General features: G+C 49.8%; 2 protein-coding genes across 4 annotated transcripts; both read left to right on the forward strand.

Annotated features, from left to right (window-relative positions):
- Positions 1 to 1,753: 1,753 nt before the first annotated feature.
- On the forward strand, positions 1,754 to 3,011 carry CHCHD1 (coiled-coil-helix-coiled-coil-helix domain containing 1). Its single transcript, XM_066349569.1, has 3 exons — positions 1,754 to 1,896; positions 2,020 to 2,138; positions 2,721 to 3,011. The coding sequence occupies exons 1-3, from the start codon at positions 1,773 to 1,775 to the stop codon at positions 2,823 to 2,825; spliced, it is 348 nt and encodes a 115-aa protein (XP_066205666.1). The 5' UTR covers positions 1,754 to 1,772; the 3' UTR covers positions 2,826 to 3,011.
- Positions 3,012 to 6,323: 3,312 nt separating this feature from the next.
- ZSWIM8 (zinc finger SWIM-type containing 8) lies at positions 6,324 to 22,652 on the forward strand. Of its 3 annotated transcripts, none has more exons than XM_066348816.1 (26): positions 6,324 to 7,022; positions 9,067 to 9,220; positions 9,770 to 9,864; positions 10,043 to 10,215; positions 10,392 to 10,499; positions 10,613 to 10,694; positions 10,826 to 10,946; positions 11,352 to 11,553; positions 11,702 to 11,877; positions 12,219 to 13,212; positions 13,910 to 14,041; positions 14,176 to 14,355; positions 14,457 to 14,640; positions 14,849 to 14,947; positions 16,039 to 16,163; positions 17,888 to 18,119; positions 18,218 to 18,376; positions 18,468 to 18,696; positions 18,868 to 19,157; positions 19,314 to 19,537; positions 20,053 to 20,541; positions 20,785 to 20,944; positions 21,066 to 21,242; positions 21,411 to 21,530; positions 21,854 to 21,964; positions 22,072 to 22,652. In XM_066348816.1, the coding sequence occupies exons 1-26, from the start codon at positions 6,815 to 6,817 to the stop codon at positions 22,533 to 22,535; spliced, it is 5,688 nt and encodes a 1,895-aa protein (XP_066204913.1). In that variant the 5' UTR covers positions 6,324 to 6,814; the 3' UTR covers positions 22,536 to 22,652. The 3 variants fall into 3 exon arrangements, with proteins under 3 accessions (XP_066204913.1, XP_066204914.1, XP_066204915.1); XM_066348817.1 differs by having other exon boundaries at positions 6,325 to 7,022; positions 20,785 to 20,968; positions 21,786 to 21,964; positions 22,072 to 22,417; XM_066348818.1 differs by having other exon boundaries at positions 6,326 to 7,022; positions 21,786 to 21,964; positions 22,072 to 22,417.
- Positions 22,653 to 22,669: the final 17 nt, after the last annotated feature.

Genomic DNA, 22,669 nt, shown 5'->3' on the forward strand with positions numbered 1-22,669 from the left:
TTGCTTTCCTGTGACCGGTCAAAAGTGCACCATGACTTTACGACTGTAGTTCTGTGGTGCGCATGATAAAGTTGAATACTTACAAAAGTATTTCAAACATTTGTTCATTCAACAGATATTTATTGACACTAGGCACTAGGGATTCAGCAATAAACAAAATAGATTAGGCCTCTTCTCTCATGGTGCTGACATTTTAAGTGGGTGTTGGTATTCAGTAAGGAGGTAAACAAACAAATGATCAAGATAATTCAGACTGATAGGTACTATGAAGAAAATAATACAGGTTGTGATAGAGTGTGAGAAGTTAAGGAAGGCCTCTCTGACATCAACAGAGGAAAAAGAGCCTGTGATGCAGAGATATATGCGAAGATTACAAACATCTGTGATAAATGATTTCAGCACACTAAATATACACAACCAAGTAAATATTGCTCCTCCAAAATAGTCACCTTGTGAACTACAAGATTGTTCAAGTTAGCTTCCATTACCAAAAACATTTCTTGGAGCTCATTTGTAAATTCCTTCAGAATCCGAGGCACATATTCAGACTTCTGTAAATAGTTAATAGAACCAAGTCTGATGAAGCTAGTCTGTAAATAGGAATGATACTACCAAATATCTTCACAAGATTGTCAAGAGAATTAAATAAAACGGAAAGTGCAAAAGTGCTTAAACTTCACCCTACCCAATGAGATCATTACAAATGAGCAAATGATATTTAAATTGTAGCAGCTGTTTAAACAAATGAACCTAATTTTGCTTTGAGAGTGATTCTAAAGCAGGGGTCCCCAAACTATGGCCCTTGGGCTGCATGCGGCCCCCTGAGGCTGTTTATCCGGCCCCCACTGCACTTCCGGAAGGGGCACCTCTTTCATTGGTGGTCAGTGAGAGGCCCATAGTTCCCATTGAAATACCGGTCAGTTTGTTGATTTAAACTTACTTGTTCTTTATTTTAAATATTGTATTTGTTCTCGTTTTGTTTTTTTTTACTCTAAAATAAGATATGAGCAGTGTGCATAGAGATTTGTTCATAGTTTTTTTTATAGTCCGGCCCTCCAATGGTCTGAGGGACAGTGAACTGGCTCCCTGTGTAAAATGTTTGGGGACCCCTGTTCTAAAGGTAGTCAAAACCAACAGTTATTGGCCTGGCTGGTGGTGGCGCAGTGGATAGAGCAAATCCCGAGGTTGCCGGCTTCAATCCAAGGTTGCTAGCTTGAGCCCAAGGTCACTGGCTTAAGCAAGGGATCACTAGTTCCTCTTGGTCAAGGTACCTATGAGAAGCAATCAATGAACTAAAGTGCCCCAAATAGGAGTTGATGCTTCTCATCTCTCTTCCCTTCTCTTAAAAAAAAAAAAATCAATAAAATCTTAAAAATACAAAACCCAAGTTATTGAAGGCTTATTAAAACATAACAAATCTTTCCCAACCTAACATATTAGTCTCATATTTTGATTTGCTTCCATCCTTTCTGGCCTTGCTTATTATGTCAGTCTCTAGCCAGCTAGCACGATGAGTGTTCATTTATTGGGGCCCTTTCCTGATTGTTCTGGGTCCAGTATAGACCCGAGACTTCAGTGCCAGAAACCTACAAAGGAGGTCAGCATACTTGGGTCAGCGTATGAGCCCCCAAATTTTCCTAACCCAGGCTGGGAAGAAATGAGCGGCACACAGCTTAACTTTTCGCTGGCCACGCACTGAGCCTTGTCGAGCTCGTAGGGGTCACGCAGGGTCACGCACCGCGCCGCAGAGCCTGCCGGGAGCCTGGTGTGCAATGGCGACGCCCAGTCTGCGGGGCCGCCTAGCGCGGCTAGGAAACCCGCGGAAACCTATTCTGAAGCCTAACAAGCCCCTCATCCTAGCTAACCGTGTCGGCGAACGGCGCCGGGAGAGGGGCGGTGAGCAGTGGGAGCCGAGGAGGCTCCAGAGCGGATCCTAGAGTTGCAGGGGGGCGGCTAGGTGGGAGGGCTGCAACGTAAGGGTCTCCTTGTGACTGAGGGTTCCTCGTTTTTACCCTCCAGAGGCTACCTGTATCACGGAGATGTCAGTGATGATGGCTTGCTGGAAGCAGAATGAATTCCGCGACGAAGCTTGCAGAAAAGAGATTCAGGACTTCTTTGATTGTGCTTCGAAGGCTGAGGTGAAAGAAGGCTCATGGAGTGCTCTCTTGGGAAGATAATGGGGTTGAGGAGGGGAAGAGATACAAGTAATGGTTTCCCCTGCTTCTTGCTAAGTGGTAAGAAAGCCTCTCTCATTGTAAAAGGGCTAGGAAAGTTTTGGGAGCTATTTCACCCATGCCAAAGTAGGGAAGGTTATGGTTTTGAAGGCATTATGATCTTGACATTTAGCTTTACTAGCTGTAAAATGAGGTTAATATTAATACTGAATTTGAGACTCAAATTAAGGAATGAATGGGAAACCACTTTGTAAAATTTAAATTGCTGCTCAATAGATAGTATTCTCTGAAATAGAATTAAAGATAGTGTAGGACAGACTGGTTTCCAGCCTAGGCTTAGTGGCTAGCTGGCATGGTAGCTTCAATACTACAGTTATTTGTAGATCCCACGTTCCTTTATATTGAAAGGGGACTGATAAGATGACACAGATCTCTCCAGGCTGGTTAATATCTCAGTGTGTTTTGCGGCGTTGTGAACTATTGGCCTAGGTCAGGACAAACTTCTGAGCCATCATTTTTGTTTTTGGTTTTATTTTGTGTTTTCAGGAAGCTCGAAAGATGAGATCGATCCAGGGAGAGAGTGGGAGTCTACCCCCCAAGAAATTGAACATGTTGTTACAGAGGTTTCCTAACAAACCACATGTCAGCTGAAAATAGAGAAGCATATTCAATGTCTGGTTTGTAGCTTCTGAGAACTATGCAGAGGCATTTTAGAGACATTTGCACTGCCATGCTCTATTTGAAGGGTAAAAGGAGGCAAAACGCTTTTTTCACCCTTTGGAATTATTGTCTGGGTGGACGTTATGCTTTACCTTGAATAAACTCCTCTGAAGAGAAGTTGGCCTTTTGTTGTGGATTAGCTACTCTCTCCATGCGTGAATCCTGTATCCTCCCCTAGACTCTGGAAGTTCTTTGGTCCTTGATTTGCCTCAGGAGCAGGACAAAAACCTTCATCTTATCCTGCATTTGAAGTCCTTTATTTAGTGCCCTTCCCTTTGGATGCACTAAGGATGTTGAAGTCTGCCTATATACAGAGTTTTTTTGCATCATCTGTAAGTATTTAGTGACTACCTATTTTATGCATAGCCCCTGCAAAGTGCTCTCAGAATATCAGGATTTCATAAACTAGTGATCCAAAGGCACTGCAGATGTATTTTATTTGGCCCATGTAGTTAAAAATTTGTTCTTAAAATAGCTAATCACACTTATTTATTTATAACAGTTTGATTTTTTGTTTTGTTTTTTAAGACTTTATTCATTTTAGAGAGGAGAGAGAGAGAGAGAGGGAGGGAGGGAGAGAAGCGGGGGAGCAGGAAGCATCAACTCCCATATGTGCCTTGACCTGGCAAGCCCAGGGTTTCAAACCAGCGACCTCAGTGTTCCAGGTCGACGCTTTATATCACTGCACCACCACAGGCCTGGCCATCAGATTTTTGGTGGTGTTTTTTCTTTTAAAAGAAATGCTAAAAATGGATTTTTAAAATACGACATTTTCCTATTTTTAAATGTGTTCAGCGACCTGTGGTGGCACAGTGGATCAAGCGTTGACCTGGAACGCTGAGGTCGCCATTTCGAAATCCTGGGCTTGCCAGGTCAAGGCACATATGGAAGTTTTCTTTCTTTTTTTAATTTTTAAAAATTTTTATGTGCCTTGACTGCAGGCCTTCAGCAGACCAAGTAACCCGTTGCTTGAGCCAGTGACATTGGGCTCAAGCTGGTGAGCTTTTGCTCAAACCAGATGAGCCCTCGCTCAAGCTGGCGACCTCGGGGTCTTGAACCTGGGTCTTCCGCATCCCAGTCCGACTCTCTATCCACTGCGCCACCACCTGGTCAGGCCACATATGGAAGTTGATGCTTCCTGCTCCCCACTTCTCTCCCTCCCTCTCTCTATCTCTCTCCTCTAAAATGAATCAAGTTTTAAGAAAACTGATAAGATCAGGCAATCCTAGTTTTTTATTACCACATGACAGTAAATACAGCTGATTATTGTTTGTCTCCATTTTCCAGGGATCTGTCCACCAGACCCCCCCCCAAATGATGAAACTGAGACTTAATTGGCAGTTACCTAATTTGTATGTTAGCTGTCTACATCTCTCATTACGTTATCCACTCAGTTGCTGAAGGCATTTATTTTTGTGACCCTTCTCCTGATACTAGAAACAACTGTATAGTATTTTATGAATCCTCTGCTCTTTCAGTCATAACTAAGTTAACCATTTCTTTGTACCTTCCAGCATTATATGGACAAAGGGATCAGTGGGGCTTTTTTTTTTTTTTTTTTAATTTTTATTTATTTATTTTTTTTACAGAGACAGAGAGTGAGTCAGAGGGAGGGATAGACAGGGACAGACAGACAGGAACAGAGAGAGATGAGAAGCATCAATCATTAGTTTTTCATTGCATGTGGCAACACCTTAGTTGTTCATTGATTGCTTTCTCATATGTGCTTTGACCGTGGGCCTTCAGCAGACCGAGTAACCCCTTGCTGAAGCCAGCGACCTTGGGTTCAAGCTGGTGGGCTTTTCCTCAAACCAGATGAGCCCGCGCTCAAGCTGGCGACCTCGGGGTCTCGAACCTGGGTCCTTCCGCATCCCAGTCTGACGCTCTATCCACTGCGCCACCACCTGGTCAGGCTCAGTGGGGCTTTTAAAGCTCCAGTGGAGCCCTGGCCGGTTGGCTCAGCGGTAGAGCGTCGGCCTAGCGTGCGGAGGACCCGGGTTCGATTCCCGGCCAGGGCACATAGGAGAAGCGTCCATTTGCTTCTCCACCCCTCCGCCGTGCCTTCCTCTCTGTCTCTCTCTTCCCCTCCCGCAGCCAAGGCTCCATTGGAGCAAAGATGGCCCGGGCGCTGGGGATGGCTCTGTGGCCTCTGCCCCAGGCGCTAGAGTGGCTCTGGTCGCAACATGGCGATGCCCAGGATGGGCAGAGCATCGCCCCCTGGTGGGCAGAGCGTCGCCCCATGGTGGGCGTGCCGGGTGGATCCCGGTCGGGCGCATGCGGGAGTCTGTCTGACTGTCTCTCCCTGTTTCCAGCTTTAGAAAAATGCAAAAAAAAAAAAAAAAAAAAAAAAAAAAAGCTCCAGTGGGATACTTATTAAGATAAAGAAGGGGTCTCGCCTCCCTGATCCCCCACAGCTACCATTTCCTATAGTCCTCATACCCCATGGATAGAGCACTGAGCAATTGTCTGGTTCTGCAAGCTGAGGCATTTAGCTATATAGCAAGAAGCTCAGTGGTTAAACACTTTGGACTAAGGAGTGTTTTGTTTTTTTTTTAAGATTTTATTTTTAGAGAGAGAAAAGGGGAGAGGAACAAGAAACATCAACTCATAGTTGCTTCTCATATATACCTTGACCAGGCAAGCCAGGGGCTTTGAACTGCCAACCTCTGCATTCCTGGTCAATGCTTTATCCACCACAGTTCAGGCTAGACACAGGAGTTCTTAACCTACAGTGGGTAGACATCCAGCAAGAGATGGGTGAACATGGATGGAAAAAATTAAATCTATCCACAACTGATTTAGCATTTCTAGGACTGTGAGAAATAAACCACAGTATCATTAGCAATACCTATGTGAAATCACAATATTTTCATATGATATTAGTTTGTTACAGATACCTCTGTATCATTTATATCCATCACTAGCTTCAAAATTATGGTAGCTCTTTATTACACTTGCTGTTGGATGTTATATAATGTATAAATAAATATTAATATGTTACAAATTTGTTTTATTAATATATTGATAATTGTATTTCAATATAATTGGTTTCCTTTATAATTCTTGTAATTTTATTGTGTGCATTATAAACAATACGAGAATTGGGTCCAGGGACTTCACCAGACTGCCAAAGAGTCCGGGCACACAAAAGGCTAAGAACCCCTAGATTCAAAAGCCCCACTGACAAAAAGTACAACCATTTCCTGAAATCAAACTCCTTTTCCTGGAGCCTCCCCAATTAGACCCTAAAAAAGTCTTCTGGAATGCAGGCTTCTGGACTACAGTTCCCAGAAGGTGAAGCGGCCCCGGGGCCTATCCGGAGTTAGGACAATACCCAATGGTTCCTGTGTTGTTGCTTGACAGCCTACGATTCCCGGCATGCCTAGCGAATGTTTATTCCTAGGGGACATTATGGACGATGAGTTATTGCTGGGATCTGTAGTCGTTTTATTTACCTTTGGGGGTTGGCTTCCTTTTATCGTGTCTTTGGGTGGGCTCCAGGAAAAAAGCAGGCTATGCAGCAATTAAGCACACAGGGTCCCTACACCTGCCCGTACTGGGTCGCGTCCCCGAGGGCGCGAGGGCGGAAGTGGTGGTGGCCGGCGCGGCCGGAAGTTCAGATCAGCTGATGGGGGAGGCGTCGCCGCAGCCACCGAGAGGCCCCGGCTGGCTAGCGCTTCGTCCGGGCCCTGAGTCTCGGAGACTGGCTGAGATCCCCGTTCGCACCTCGCGCTTGAGCGAGGTCCGGCCCCGTATCTCTTCCAGGCCTGAGATCCTCGCCCGGTACGGCCGCCCTGAGCGCCCCGGCTACCCCCAGCCCCGGCTCGCCCCTCAGGCCCCGGGCCTCCCCTCAGTCCCCGGCCGGCGGCCCAGGCCCCGGATCCGCGGGGGGGGACCCGGCCCCGGGGGGTGCGGGCCCCATGGAGCTGATGTTCGCGGAGTGGGAGGACGGAGAGCGCTTCTCATTCGAGGATTCGGACCGCTTTGAGGAGGATTCGCTCTGCTCCTTCATCTCCGAGGCCGAGAGCCTTTGCCAGAACTGGCGGGGATGGCGCAAACAGTCAGCGGGGCCCAATTCCCCCACTGGCGGTGGTGGCGGAGGTGGCAGTGGCGGTACCAGAATGCGAGGTGAGGAAGAGCGGGGGAGGGGCGCGGGCAGACTCTGCTCCGGCCTTGCTCGGGAGCTGTCCCTGCTCCGGAGCTGTCCTGAGCTTTCAACGGACTTCAGGACTCGCTTCTCTGGCCTTTCTGGGGTGGCTTCTCCACACCTACCTGTGTGTGTGTGATTTGGCATGATGGCTGGGAAATCCTGGGTTGGATAGGATTATTAGCGACAGAAAGGAGATCTTTCGTCGTTTATTTGCCTTAAAGATGAGTAAGAAAGAATATCCTCTCGGGCTTGGGAATACTTACCGAGTTTAGCCTAAGGCAAGCCAGAAAGTAGACAGAGGGAAACGTGAGTGGGGGCTGTATTGTGAAGAAGTGGCTATTTGAGGTGTGTCACCCCGTTGCAAAGTGTACTGGGAGCTTCTTGATCCAGGATGATGATCTCTGATCCCAGCTGCACCAGGAAGGGATTCCACTTAGAAGACAGTGGGGCTGAACTGATCTGTGAGAAGAGATTCCATAGTTCCATAGGTTTAGGTCAGAGGCTTGGTTCCTGGCCATTTTGAACATCTATCAAAAGCCAAGGCAGGGACCACTGGATTAGTGCCTTAGATTTCCATCATCTGGGCTTTGGGGAAGGTTGTGGGTAATTGTCTCTGGAGTCTCCTGATGGGTACTCTTCTTGATTTTCACTGTGTTTCTTTCATTCTTAGGTCACTCAGTGAATTAACTGATTAGTGCTGTGAAGAATTTTGCTTTAAAGGGGATGGAGAGGAGAGTGATAAGAGAAGCTGCATAGACTCAGGACTCACCACATTCTTCTCCTGCCTTCCTCAGGGCACAGTTTTTGTCCTGGGCCTCAGTGAAAGCTGAGGGTTTCAGCAACTTAGGGTTTGATTGGTGATTCTACTCTGGCTATTCCAAGGGGCCTGTTTTCCAAAATCTTTCAGAAAGATTTCTAGCACCCCCTTGGGACAGAGAGAAATGTACATGTGTTACTTTTTAGAGGTGGTATTCAACTTCAATTGGAGAGAGGGCATATGCTCTGTGTACACACACACACACACACACACACAGATCATAGCTTCACTGTGGGTCTTCTATGGCTGCTCTGCTTCTTTCATATTTGCATGAGTGGGTGGCCTGGAGGCTCAGAGCTCCCTCACTTTGAGGGAAATATGCAGTCATGGTGGTGAAGATTTTTAACATATTGATATCTTCCTTAACAGGTTAAAATCTAGGAAAGCATGTGGTTCTCCCACCCTCTTCCTGTCCCAGGCTACTCTTAGTTGCTCATTTGTGAAATAAGGAGATTAACTTTTTTTTTTTTTAATTTCCTTTTAGCTCCATGATTTTCTGGTGTTTTCTAATCTGACTAGCAATTTGATGAGATATGCAGTCTGTTACAGTGTTTCACTGCTTTTTGCTTAAAATAGTGGGAAACCTTGAGTGGTAACTCCATCTACTCTGGGTGACTCCAGGAGCAGCAGCTAGGTTCTCCTGGAATAACCTGTCTCTACTTCCTCCCCCAGGGACTTCCATTGTGGGAAGCCAGGGTTCAAGTGTGCCAAAGGAAGTGTAGCCTCTCTTGCTTCTGAAGGTCCTTCTTTTTGGGCTCTCGTCTGTCTTCCCTCCTTAAATAGAGGCCTATAGTCATCTAGAAAAACAGGGATAGTAAAAAAACAATTAGAGAAGAGCATGTCAGAGGAGAGACATTAACAATGTAATATGAATCTAAAGTGCTAGGAATATGGGAAATTAGATGCTGAAGCTTGTGAAAGGTGTTAATCGCTAGGATCCCGAAGCACATCTGTTTGACCAGGAGTTTCTGGGATAGCCTTGGTATTTTCTGTTATAGACCTCAGATAGCAGTTGGTGGGCTGAGGTTGTTTAGCTCCCCTTCCCCAGATGGAGTTGTGAGCGTTAGTGTATCCTGACAGGATTTTTCATCCAGATCTCCCCTTTCTTTCATAGTGAAGGTGGGGCCCAAGATGTGGCACTGGCATCAATGCCAAATAATCATGGCTCTTTTCATTTCCCCTCACATCAACCTTTGTTACCGAAGATGGACTAGTAATCCCATTGGTGGAACTGTCAGCTAAGCAGGTGGCATTTCATATCCCATTCGAAGTGGTGGAGAAAGTTTACCCTCCAGTGCCTGAGCAGCTACAGCTCCGGATTGCTTTTTGGAGCTTCCCTGAGAATGAAGAGGATATTCGGTGAGGCTGAAGGAGTGCTGGTGGGGAGTGGGGTCCTGATATCTCACAAAGTGTGCTGGGCTTTCTACAGAACAAAGGAAATACTGTACCTTGACCAGGCGGTGGCGCAGTGGATAGAGCATTGGACTGGAATGCAGAGGACCCAGGTTCGAGACCCCGAGGTCGCCAGCTTGAGTGCGGGCTCATCTGGTTTGAGCAAAGCTTACCAGCTTGGACTCAAGGTCGCTGGCTTGAGCAAGGGGTCACTCGGTCTGCTGTAGCCCCCCAGTCAAGGCACATACGAGAAAGCAATCAATGAACAACTAAGGCCCTGCAACGAAGAATTCCTATCTGTCCATCTCTCTGACTCTATCTGTCACCAAAAAAAATAAAATAAATAAATAAATAAGGAAGTACTGTATTCGGGGCTGTAGTAAGAAGACAAGGGAAGGAGGGAGTGCCTGGGATTTTTCCCAAAAGGGAGTGATACTGGGGAGAAAGCACCCAGGACATTGTGATGTGTAGAGGTTATTTGCTTAGTTGTGGCTACATCCTCTTCTTCTCTCCTAGGCTGTATTCATGCCTGGCCAATGGCAGTGCAGATGAATTCCAGCGAGGGGATCAGCTATTCCGCATGAGGGCTGTGAAGGACCCACTGCAGATAGGTAGGAGTCCCATCATGCCCTGTAACACTTCATGCTCCTCCCATCCCATGTGTTAGGAATTTATGGACTTACTGCAAGAAGCTGGAATAGGTTGTCTGAATAACTGCAGGACTAGAGTTGAAGGCAAAGACTTCTATGTCTTGATGGTCTTCCTGACCATACCCATGTTTCTCCCCAGGGTTCCACCTTAGTGCTACAGTGGTGCCACCTCAGATGGTTCCCCCCAAAGGGGCCTACAACGTGGCTGTGATGTTTGACCGCTGCCGGGTCACTTCCTGCAGCTGCACCTGTGGGGCTGGGGCCAAATGGTGCACCCATGTCGTGGCACTCTGTCTCTTCCGCATCCACAACGTGAGGCCCTCCCAATTTGTCCTGGCCCTATCCTACGCTCCATCCCCCCCTTCTCTGCTGCATGCCTGGCCACCATGTGAGCCCCCTCGCCGCCTCTACTCTGCCTCATTAGCCCCAGTTCCAGCATCAACAAGCCTTTTCTCAGATTGTTCTCTTTTTCTCTCTATTCCCTCCAGGCTTCTGCAGTTTGCCTGCGGGCCCCAGTCTCAGAGTCCCTGTCTCGGCTACAGAGGGACCAGCTGCAGAAGTTTGCTCAGTACCTCATCAGTGAGCTCCCTCAGCAGGTGAGTGAGCTTGGCACGCACTCCTCTATCTAGCTCCAGGGCTGCCTCTTCAGCTTTCCTGTTAGGCCCAGGCCTCCTTGGGTCACCTATGCCTTTGTTCCTTTTCCCTTCAGATCCTCCCCACAGCCCAGCGTCTCCTGGATGAGCTCCTCTCCTCCCAGTCAACAGCCATCAATACAGTGTGTGGAGCCCCAGGTGAGTGTGGAGAGAAAGAGCAGTAGGCAGATAGAAAGCTGGGAAAGTAGAGCACCACTTACTAAAGGCTTGCTGTTGTCAGGCGAATCCAGGCCCCTATCTCTAGGTGACTGATTGCCTATTACCCCCAGACCCCACAGCAGGGCCTTCAGCCTCTGACCAGAGTACTTGGTATTTGGATGAGTCGACACTTACTGACAACATCAAGAAGACACTACACAAGTTCTGTGGGCCCTCCCCTGTTGTTTTCAGGTAAATGGATCTTTTCATCCCTGAATCTGTGGTGGAAGGGGAGCATTCCTCAGGCTGTTGACAGATCCTTTGTTCTATTTAATGCCTGTGCCTCCCACCGTTTATCCCCTGCACTGGTACAGTGCCTGGCACACAGAAAATGTTACTAGTGAATCAGTGGATGATGATAAGTTTATATAGTTATAGAGTGGTCTATTCTTCGCTAGATAGAGCAGTTATTTTTCTTCCTTTGAGAGTTTGGGAAACAGTAGAGAGAGATTGAGAATTTTTGTCATGGACATCCTTTTTACCATGTACTCTGTATTTTGGGTCAGGGCCCCTTTTGTGTCAAAGCCCTGTTGCACTCTCCTCTGCTTTATTCAGCCCGTCTTAGGGTCATCATTCTCCACTCTACTACTTTCACAGTGATGTGAACTCCATGTATCTGTCTTCCACGGAGCCTCCAGCCGCTGCGGAATGGGCATGTCTTCTGCGCCCTCTGAGGGGCCGCGAGCCTGAGGGCGTCTGGAATCTGCTTAGCATTGTGCGGGAGATGTTCAAACGGAGGGACAGCAATGCTGCCCCCTTGTTGGAAATCCTCACTGACCAGTGCCTCACCTATGAACAGGTAATCCCCCAGAGTTGAGTAGCCCCATGATGGTTCATTTTTTTTTCTCCCTTAACCTCATTCCCCTTCTGCTGACAGGGACACTGGAAAGGGCCACTCTTATCTTTCTCCAAGCTGTTAGGTGCATCTCAGCTCTCTTTGTTTCCAGATAACAGGTTGGTGGTACAGCGTGCGCACCTCGGCCTCGCACAGCAGCGCCAGTGGGCACACAGGTCGTAGCAATGGGCAGTCAGAGGTGGCGGCCCATGCCTGTGCCAGCATGTGTGATGAGATGGTTACACTGTGGAGGTTGGCTGTGCTGGACCCTGCACTCAGCCCCCAGCGGTGAGTCTCCTCCCGTGCTCACCACAGCCTTAAGACTGGGGCAGTCCCGGACCAACCAAGCCTCGTCTCCTTGTACATACACAGATGTACCATTCTTCTAGTCCTAGGCAAATGGGAGATGCTGAGCATTAGAGTTACCTAGTGACTTACGAGGTCTTTTAAAGAAAGGCTTTCTTCCTTCCCTCCCCTAAATAGCACTTTCCAAAGTCCCTGGGTGTTGGAGTGATGTCTATGAGGCTGAGTCCTTCCCTGTGCCCTCCGCAGGGATGTATGCCTCCTCTACCCCCATCCCTTCTCAGTGCAGGTGTAGCCCCAGCAACCTTGCCCTTTTGTTTCCACAGCCGCCGGGAACTGTGTGCACAGCTCCGCCAGTGGCAACTGAAGGTGATTGAGAATGTGAAGCGGGGACAGCACAAGAAGACCCTGGAGAGGCTCTTCCCTGGCTTCCGGCCAGCGGTGGAGGCCTGCTACTTTAACTGGGAAGAGGCCTACCCGCTTCCTGGTGTCACCTACAGTGGCACTGACCGGAAGCTGGCACTGTGCTGGGCCCGAGCCCTGCCCCCTCGGCCGGGTGCCTTCAGATCTGGGGGCCTGGAGGAATCCCGGGAACGGGCCCGCCCTCTTCCTACTGAGCCAGCTGTGCGGCCCAAGGAGCCTGGGGCCAAGCGCAAGGGGTTGGGTGAGGGGATCCCCTCATCACAGAGGGGTCCCCGCCGCCTTTCGGCTGAGGGGGGAGATAAGGCTCTTCATAAGATGGGTCCAGGTGGGGGCAAAGCCAAGGCACTGGGTGGGGCTGGCAGTGGGAACAAGGGCTCAGCAGGCAGCGGGAGCAAGCGACGGCTGAGCAGTGAAGACAGCTCCCTGGAGCCAGATTTGGCGGAGATGAGTCTGGATGACAGCAGCCTGGCCCTGGGTGCAGAGGCCAGCACCTTTGGTGGATTCCCTGAAAGCCCGCCACCCTGCCCTTCCTCTGGAGGTTCCCGAGGCCCTTCTACCTTCCTTCCTGAACCCCCAGATACTTATGAAGAAGATGGTGGTGTGTACTTCTCAGAAGGGCCTGAGCCTCCCACAACCTCTGCTGGCCCTCCTGGCCTACTAGCTGGGGAGGTGTGTACCCGGGACGACCTCCCTTCTACAGATGAGAGTCGCAGTGGGCTCCCCAAAACCAAAGAGGCAGCCCCTACAGTTGGAGAGGAGGATGATGACTACCAGGCATATTATCTGAATGCCCAGGATGGGGCTGGGGGTGAGGAAGAGAAGACCGAGGGAGGGGCTGGGGAGGAGCACGACCTGTTTGCCGGATTGAAGCCACTGGAGCAGGAGAGCCGCATGGAGGTGAGGGCACTCTGAAGCTGTTACTGAGCCACAGCTGAGAGAGGGGGCCATCTGGCTTGAGTTGTGAATGTCAGGACCATAGCATGACTATTAGAAACCTATAGCAGATTCCTAACTACCTCCCTGCCAACAGTGCATCCTTCACTGCTTCCATGTTTTCCTGAAATGTCTGCTTGTGTCACTGTTGCTTAAAACTCTGCAGTGTTTCCCATTGCCCTAAGTTTAAAAAATGAAAGTTTTGGTATGCCTCATGAGGCTTCACTTGGTCTAATCTCTGCTTCTCCAGCTTCATCTAGCCACTGTCCTTTACACTCAGTCACTTGATCCATTCCTATAGCTTGCCATGCTGTCTCTAGCATCTGTGCTTTTGCAGATTGGCCTTTCTGCCTGGAGTTAGCCTGTTTCTTCTTTAGGTCTCAGAGATCTTAGAGATGACTTCCTCTAGGAAGTCTTCCCTGAGTCTGCCCCTAGTCCCAATGAAGTAGCTGCACCCCACTTGACCTTTGCCAGTAGCTGGTTTCACACTGGTTCATGTGTTTCTATAACCAGACTGTGTTCCTCTGGTATACCCAGGACCAGCGTAAGGCCGAGCATATATAATGAGTGCTCATGGGATATTTGCTGAATGAGTGAATATGGTGTCCTGCCCTTGGAAGTTGGAGCTTCAGTTTGTCTGGTGCCCATGTCCTCTCTCCAGGTATTATTTGCCTGTGCTGAGGCCTTGCATGCGCACGGCTACAGCAATGAGGCTTCCCGCCTCACTGTGGAGCTTGCCCAGGACCTGCTAGCCAACCCACCCGACCTCAAGGTTGAGCCACCCCCTGCCAAGGTGAGAGAGACCCCCTTCCTCTGCCTGCCCCACTTACTCCTAACCCTCTTCATGCCCCACCCCAAGTGAGAACTTTCTCCCTCCACCAAGGTGAGTCAGACTCATCTGCCTGCCTCCATGTGCTTCTCTGTTAGGGCAAGAAGAATAAGGTATCTACGAGCCGTCAGACCTGGGTGGCTACCAACACCCTGACCAAGGCGGCCTTCCTGTTGACAGTGCTAAGTGAGCGCCCAGAGCACCACAACCTGGCCTTTCGAGTTGGCATGTTTGCCTTGGAGCTACAGCGGCCCCCAGCTTCTACAAAGGCCTTGGAGGTCAGAGGTTCTATCTGAGCCCTGCACTGCACTCTCCTCAGGGCCTTACATCTTGATCTCCATTGAGGGATTAGAGGTCTGAGCTCCTTCCTTGCCCTCAGGTAAAGCTAGCATACCAGGAATCTGAGGTGGCTGCCTTGCTCAAGAAGATTCCTTTGGGTCCAAGTGAGATGAGTACTATGCGGTGCCGGGCAGAGGAGCTTCGGGAGGGGACACTCTGTGACTATCGGCCTGTTTTGCCTCTCATGTTGGCCAGTTTCATCTTTGATGTTCTCTGTGCTCCAGGTATGGTAGAGTCCCTGACTCTACATCAAGTAGGGAAGTCTGGGGCAGGGGTTGCTTTCTCTAAGGAAAAATCAAGCACTCCAAGGCTGTGAATTGCCTAGGACCCATGTGGCAGCTTCATGGGAGGGTCTGGAATGATGAGTGCCTTCCTTTTATTTTTTTCCCCATGATATTTCTGTCTGCCTGACTAACCCCAACTTTCATCCAGTGGTTTCTCCCACGGGTTCCCGGCCCCCAAGTCGCAACTGGAACAATGAGATGCCTGGGGATGAGGAGCTAGGATTTGAGGCAGCAGTTGCTGCCTTGGGTGAGTATGTCAGGGTCTTGATGAGCACATCTGAGCTAAGCCTGACCTAGACCTTGAAGGGTATGAGATATAGACCTTGTTCCAAAGGGGCTCTGTGGTAATGGGAAAGTCAGGGTGACCTGTTTGAGCCAAGGAGTGCCTATGAGACAGTTACGAATTTAGGGCAAAAATGTGTGCTGTAGGTTTTTTTTTTTACAGAGACAGAGAGTTAGAGGGATAGATAGGGACAGACAGACAGGAACGGAGAGAGATGAGAAGCATCAATCATCAGTTTTCATTGCGACACCTTAGTTCATTGATTGCTTTCTTATATGTGCCTTGACCGCGGGCCTTCAGCAGATCGAGTAACCCAAGCCAGCGACCTTGGGTCCAAGCTGGTGAGCTTTGCTCAAACCAGGTGAGCCCATGCTCAAGCTGGTGACCTTGGGGTCTCGAACCTGGGTCCTCTGCATCACAGTCCGATGCTCTATCCACTGCACCACTGCCTGGTCAGGCTGTGCTGTAGGTTTTGAGTGTTATAAGGGCAGTATAACAAATCTAGGGAAAGGCCTCGGAGGAGGTAGAATATGGAATGTGGTTTACAAGATCAATTAAGTTCTAAATAGAGGGCGCAAGATACCGTGAAGAAAAGATATAGGGGAAGTCAAGTCTTCATGTGAGTGAGGAGCTCAACTTCCCTCAAGTGATGGATATGCTGGGAAGGTAGAATGGGCCAAGTTATGAAGGTCTTAAAAAGCAGAGCAGCCTGACCTGTGGTGATGCAGTGGATAAAGTGTCAACCTGGAACGTTGAGGTCACCAGTTCAAAACCCTGGGCTTGCCTGGTCAAGGCACATATGTGAGTTGATGCTTCCTGCTCCTCCCCTCCTCTCACTCTCTTCTAAAATGAATAAATACAATTTAAAAAACAAAGCAGACCAAAGCTTAGCTAGGCTGGGTATAAAAGGCAATGGGGACCTTGCATAGGGGATGGGGGTTGGAGCAGAATGCCTTATGTTACATGCTGGTGGCTGAGGAGCCCTGGCCCGTTTACCTTTGCTGTCTTGAGAGTTATGGCCATTCTCAATTCTCATGAACTCCTCCTTCTCACAGGCATGAAGACAACAGTGAGTGAGGCAGAGCATCCCCTCCTGTGTGAAGGCACACGTCGGGAGAAGGGTGACTTGGCATTGGCACTAATGATCACTTACAAGGATGATCAGGCAAAGCTCAAAAAGGTAAGGGACTGAGATACTGGGATTTTGACAGTCAAAGAGAAGATTCGACCATCTTTTTTAGGGGTTTACAGCAGTGTTTCTCAACTGCTGGTCTGCAGACCAGTACTAGTTCGCCAGAAATTTTGTGCCAGTCTGTACAAAAGTTAACCACCCTGATGTTGTTTTTTAAATGCAGACTGGCAGTTGAAAAACACTGTTCTGTAACACTTAGTATATAGGGCTAAGTAAGTATACTGATACTGAATAAGTACCGCGCCTGACCTGTTATGGCGCAGTGGATAAATCGTTGACCTGGAGCACTGAGTTCACCAGTTTGAAAACCTGTCAAAGCATATAATATAGGAAGCAACTATGAGTTGATGCTTCCTGCTTCTCCCCACCTTTCTCTCTCTTCTCTCTCTAAAATGAATAAATGAAATCTATAAAAAAATAAGGACTGAGAAAAATAAATGAATGACTTTATGCCCTCTGCTCCTCTTCTTTCACCTCCTGCCCAAGTCCTCCTATGAGAACCATTGGTTTCTCTTGTTCCTTATGAGGTGTTCCCAAAATTTCCCACTTATCTCCTGTGGGCAGAATAGCTCTTTCCTCATGGTAGTGTAAACCAGCAATTTTCAACTGGTGCGCTCCAAGTTTTTAAAACTTGTAATACCTGCCTGACCAGGTGGTGGCACAGTGGACAGAGCGTTGGACTGGGATGCTGAGGACCCAGGTTCAAGACCCCGAGGTCACCAGCTTGAGCGCGGGCTCATCTGGTTTGAGCAAAAACTCACCAGCTTGGACCCAAGGTCGCTGGCTCGAGCAAGGGGTAACTCGGTCTTCTGAAGGCCCATGGTCAAGGCACATATGAGAAAGCAATCAATGAACAACTAAGGCAGGGGTCCCCAAACTACAGCCCACAGGCCACATGCGGCCCCCTGAGGCCATTTATCCGGTCCCGCCGCACTTCTGGAAGGGCACCTCTTTCATTGGTGGTCAGTGAGAGGAGCATAGTTCCCATTAAAATATTGGTCAGTTTGTTGATTTAAATTTACTTGTTCTTTATTTTAAATATTGTATTTGTTCCCGTTTTGTTTCTTTACTTTAAAATAAGGTATGTGCAGTGTGCACAGGAATTTGTTCAGTTTTTTTTATAGTCCGGCCCTCCAACGGTCTGAGGGACAGTGAACTGGCCCCCTGTGTAAAAAGTTTGGGGACCCCTGAACTAAGGTGTTGCAACGAAAAACTGATGATTGATGCTTCTCATCTCTCTCCGTTCCTGTCTGTCCCCGTCTATCCCTCTCTCTGACTCTCTCTGTAAAATAAACAAAAACAAAAAAAAATTAAAACTTGTAATACCTGACTATTAAGTCAAGGGCACTGACCTCTTTTCCCTAAGAATGTCAGATTAAAAAAAAAAAATGGCAGCAGCCAACACAATAGCCATCAGTGTGAGTAAAACAAAATTATGCCTAATTTATTAAAATAAATAAATAAATAAATTATGCCTATTTTTTTTTTGTTAGATTAGCAAAAAAAATTTTTTTGGTGTGCCACAGAATTTTGGAATTAGTTTATGTGTGCCATGAGATGAAAAAGGTTAAAAGTTGCTGTTCCGAGGGCTTATATCTTTATAACTGAGGAAGGCTTTCTTAGGAGGGAGTATTAATTTGTTTCAAGGAGATAGGAAAGTCACAGAAGTTGGGAGGTAAAGGGTATCCTGTCACCACTTCTCTGTCCTTCAGATCTTAGACAAGCTCTTGGACCGAGAGAGCCAGACGCATAAGCCACAGACACTGAGTTCATTCTACTCTTCCAGCCGCCCAGCCACAGCCAGCCAGAGGTCTCCTTCAAAGCATGGGGGCCCATCTGCCCCAGGGGCTCTGCAACCACTGACCTCAGGGTCTGCTCAGCCAGGGAGTGTGGCAGGGGCTGGGCCAGGCCCCACTGAGGGCTTCACAGAGAAGAATGTGCCTGGTGAGGTGGGGGCACCGGGCAGGGGGATGAATGGTAATGGAATCACGTTGGGGTCCTCTTTCCTGGGTTAATCCCAGTGTCCTATTTTCCCCACTTAGAGAGTTCCCCACATTCCCCCTGTGAGGGTCTTCCATCTGAGGCGTCTTTGACTCCAAGACCGGAAGGGAAGGTTCCCAGCCGTCTGGCACTTGGCAGTCGTGGAGGCTACAATGGACGGGGCTGGGGCTCACCAGGGCGGCCTAAGAAGAAGCATACAGGTATGTCAGCCCATGGGATGACATGGTGGGAAAGATTCCTGAGTTCTGACTTCTGGAACTTCTGAGATTAACTTTTCTTTTGGGTGGTTAGGCATGGCCAGCATTGACAGCAGTGCCCCTGAAACAACATCGGATAGCTCCCCCACCTTAAGCCGGAGGCCACTTCGAGGGGGCTGGGCCCCCACCTCTTGGGGTCGAGGACAGGACAGTGACAGCATTAGCAGCTCTTCCTCAGATTCCCTGGGCTCCTCGTCTTCCAGTGGTAGTCGCCGGGCCAGTGCCAGTGGAGGGGCCCGGGCGAAGACAGTTGAAGTTGGCAGGTCAGTGAGAAGAAACCTATCACTGATCTGGCCCACCCTCAGAGTCACATTCCTAGTGTAATCCAAATACTGTCCCTCCAATGTCCTCATTTACCCTGATCTTTCCCAGTCAACCTGGACACCCATTTCAGAGAAACCCCAATCCCCGTCCCTCCCCCGTTACCCCTTCAGGTACAAGGGTCGCCGTCCCGAGAGTCATGCCCCCCATGTACCCAATCAGCCATCAGAGGCAGCTGCACACTTCTACTTCGAGCTGGCGAAGACAGTGCTGATCAAGGCAGGGGGCAACAGCAGCACTTCCATTTTCACACATCCATCTTCCTCAGGGGGCCACCAGGGTCCTCACCGCAACCTGCACCTTTGCGCCTTCGAGATTGGGCTTTATGCCCTTGGACTGCACAACTTTGTTTCTCCCAACTGGCTCTCACGTACCTATTCTTCCCACGTTTCCTGGATTACAGGTAAATCCATTGTTTTGATTTGAGTATGGGAAAGGGATTAATTTGTGGGGATAAGGGCCTTATCCTTTTGGAGTTACTGATCGAATAAGACACCATTCCCACTCCCCAGTGGTACTCATGCTAACCCCACTCTGCTTTTTCTTCTTTTCCTCCAAGGCCAGGCAATGGAAATTGGCAGTGCAGCCCTGACTATACTGGTAGAATGCTGGGATGGGCATCTGACACCTCCTGAGGTCGCATCCCTGGCTGACAGGGCGTCACGGGCACGAGACTCCAATATGGTGAGGGCAGCAGCCGAGCTGGCCCTAAGCTGCCTGCCTCATGCCCATGCATTGAACCCCAATGAGATCCAGAGGGCCCTGGTGCAGTGCAAGGAGCAGGTATTTTAGAAGCAATCTGGGGACCTCCCTTGGGGCATCTGGGCAGGGAGTTTGGGCATGGGGAAAGCCGATGGCTTAGTTCTTGATTCCCATATTCTGAAATTCACAACTATCCTGTTTGTCCTCTGGTGGTGACACTTGACATATTAATGTTCTTTCATAGCCATTACTTCTTTTACCTTACATCTTTGAGATTAGGATTGCTCCTATTTTGCAAATAAGGAAGTAGAGGCCTATAGTGTAGGCACCAAGATGATCACCAAGATGGAATGCTAAGGAATGGGATTGGATGGGTTGGGGTGGCTAAATTAATTTGGAACTGGGATAACTCAGGTCTTGATTTTACAAGTCAGCGAGTTTGTGTGTGTGTGTGAAGCTTTCACTGCTCTGACAGACTCGGAGCATTGGCCTTGACCTCTCATGCTTCCTTGGGAACCAGCCAATTGTGGGGAAGACTGAATGTTATCCCTGAGTAAAGCTCTTTTCTCTTAATCTTTTGTATCCCTCCCTTCCAGGATAACTTGATGTTGGAGAAGGCCTGCATGGCAGTGGAAGAGGCGGCTAAGGGTGGGGGTGTATACCCTGAAGTGTTGTTTGAGGTTGCTCACCAGTGGTTCTGGCTATATGAGCAAACAGCAGGTGGCTCATCCACAGCCCGGGAAGGGGCTACAAGCTGTAGTGCCAGTGGGATCAGGGCAGCTGGGGAGGCTGGGCGGGGGCTGCCTGAGGGCAGGGGGGGCCCAGGGACTGAGCCAGTTACAGTGGCAGCGGCAGCAGTGACAGCAGCAGCTACAGTGGTGCCAGTCATCTCAGTGGGGTCCAGTTTATATCCAGGTCCAGGACTGGGGCATGGTCATTCCCCTGGCCTGCACCCCTACACTGCTCTACAGCCCCACTTGCCCTGCAGCCCTCAATACCTCACCCACCCAGCTCACCCTGCCCACCCCATGCCTCATATGCCCCGGCCAGCCGTCTTCCCTGTGCCCAGCTCTGCATACCCACAGGTGAGACCAGTGTGCTACTGGAGGGGTGTAGGGGTTGGGCATGTGGGAAAACATTAGGAGTTCGTGGAGGGTTGGAGTAGGGTACCCTGGGAGAACTATCCAGTCCTAGATGAGGTGATGGGAGTTTGGGGGGCCCAGCCCAACTAAGGAAAGAAATGTAAGGAGGCCCAGTTGTGGGATGAAGGGGGACAGTTATAGCTTAATGCAATTTAGTATCTTCCTTCTCCCTCTTTCTGCCTCTAGGGTGTGCATCCTGCATTCCTGGGGGCTCAGTACCCTTACTCGGTGACTCCCCCCTCACTTGCTGCCACTGCTGTGTCTTTCCCCGTCCCTTCCATGGCACCCATCACAGTACATCCCTATCACACAGAGCCAGGGCTCCCACTGCCCACCAGTGTGGCCTGTGAGTTGTGGGGACAGGGAACAGGTGAATGGAGGGGAGGTACACTGGGCAGGGGAGGTAGGGAGGAAATTCCCTCTGCCCCTCTTTGGGCCGAGATCCTCACATGGCTTTCATCCCTCAGTGAGCAGTGTCCATCCAGCATCCACATTTCCAGCCATCCAGGGTGCCTCATTGCCTGCCCTGACCACACAGCCCAGCCCTCTGGTGAGCGGGGGTTTTCCACCACCCGAGGAGGAGACGCACACTCAGCCTGTCAACCCACACAGCCTACACCACCTGCACGCTGCCTACCGTGTTGGTGAGAGGAGGTCCTTTTCTGAACCCCCACCTGCAGTTGTGCCAGAGGGTCTCCAGTGAAAAACCCTCTCTCATAGCTCTAAATTAGTTTACAGGGGGGTTAGGTACCAGATTAGGGTAGAGGGTGAAGAGGATGCCCCTCCACCATGTGCCCACTCTTTTCTCCCAGGAATGTTGGCATTGGAGATGCTGGGTCGCCGGGCACACAATGATCACCCCAACAACTTCTCCCGCTCCCCCCCTTATACTGATGATGTCAAATGGTTGCTGGGGCTGGCAGCAAAGCTGGGTAACACCTCCCCTCCCCAGGACCATTGTCCGCCCCCACCTGCTTTCCCCACTTTCCTATCCCAGACCTCCTTCCTAGCTCTTGCTCAGAGTTGAGGCCTTGGTCGGGTATGTGTGCGTGCGCGGGGGGTGGGGGGCTAACTCAGCTCCTGGGGTGGAGGGAGGCTCTCTGCCAGGCCAGAGCTGAGAGATAAAAGATGGGTCCCTAGGGCAGGGGTGGCCACCTCCGTCTCATGCCCCTCCCCCTGCCCCCCAGGAGTGAACTACGTGCACCAGTTCTGTGTGGGGGCAGCCAAGGGGGTGCTGAGCCCGTTTGTGCTGCAGGAGATCGTCATGGAGACGCTGCAGCGGCTGAGCCCTGCTCATGCCCACAACCATCTGCGTGCCCCGGCCTTCCACCAACTGGTGCAGCGCTGCCAGCAGGCATACATGCAGGTGATAAACCAGGAATTATGGAGCAGAGGTGGAACATCACCAAGCATGCAAGGCACAGGGGCCTGGTTCTGTGCTTAGTGGCTCATCCTCCACACATCCTCTTCCAGTACATCCACCACCGCTTGATCCACCTGACCCCTGCCGACTACGACGACTTTGTGAACGCGATCCGCAGTGCCCGCAGCGCCTTCTGCCTGACACCAATGGGCATGATGCAGTTCAACGACATCCTGCAGAACCTCAAGCGCAGCAAACAGACCAAGGAGCTGTGGCAGCGGGTCTCACTCGAGATGACCACCTTCTCCCCCTGAGTCTGGCCTATCTGGGTCCCTATACAGGGACACAAGCCTGTGGCTGTGGGGGCCCCTCTGAGCACAGGGGGAGTGAATCTTTGTTAGAAAGATCATCCCCACCCAGTTCCCTGGTAGCCCAGACTGGCAGCTGCTCTTGGGCTGTAGCTTGGGGCCAAGATGTCTCAGACCCTAGAAGCCTAGGGTTGGGGGGAACAGCCCTGTCTGGGAGGGGGCGTTGGGTGGCCTCTGGTATTTATTTGGCATTTATAAATATATAAACTCCTTTTTTACTCTAGTCTGCCTGGGCCTTTCCCTTCTTTCCTTCCATGAGCAGATGAACCTTGAACTAGGGTAGGGGAAAAGTCTGATCTTGCTTTATTCTAGGTTTCTCCCATTCCAGTGAGGTAGACAA

This window comes from Saccopteryx leptura, chromosome 9 (genome assembly GCF_036850995.1).
Source record: "Saccopteryx leptura isolate mSacLep1 chromosome 9, mSacLep1_pri_phased_curated, whole genome shotgun sequence".
Taxonomy (NCBI): Eukaryota; Metazoa; Chordata; class Mammalia; order Chiroptera; family Emballonuridae; genus Saccopteryx; species Saccopteryx leptura.

Bases quoted from the DNA above. Each gene is read 5' to 3' on its own strand.
- CHCHD1 (XM_066349569.1), top strand. From the start codon at position 1,773: ATGGCGACGCCCAGTCTGCGGGGCCGCCTAGCGCGGCTAGGAAACCCG. The intron at 1,897-2,019 runs GTGAGCAGTGGG...TTTACCCTCCAG, and splicing joins ACGGCGCCGGGAGAGGGGCG to AGGCTACCTGTATCACGGAG. The intron at 2,139-2,720 runs GTGAAAGAAGGC...TTGTGTTTTCAG, and splicing joins ATTGTGCTTCGAAGGCTGAG to GAAGCTCGAAAGATGAGATC.
- ZSWIM8 (XM_066348816.1), top strand. From the start codon at position 6,815: ATGGAGCTGATGTTCGCGGAGTGGGAGGACGGAGAGCGCTTCTCATTC. The intron at 10,216-10,391 runs GTGAGGCCCTCC...TATTCCCTCCAG, and splicing joins GTCTCTTCCGCATCCACAAC to GCTTCTGCAGTTTGCCTGCG. The intron at 11,878-12,218 runs GTGAGTCTCCTC...TTGTTTCCACAG, and splicing joins CCTGCACTCAGCCCCCAGCG to CCGCCGGGAACTGTGTGCAC.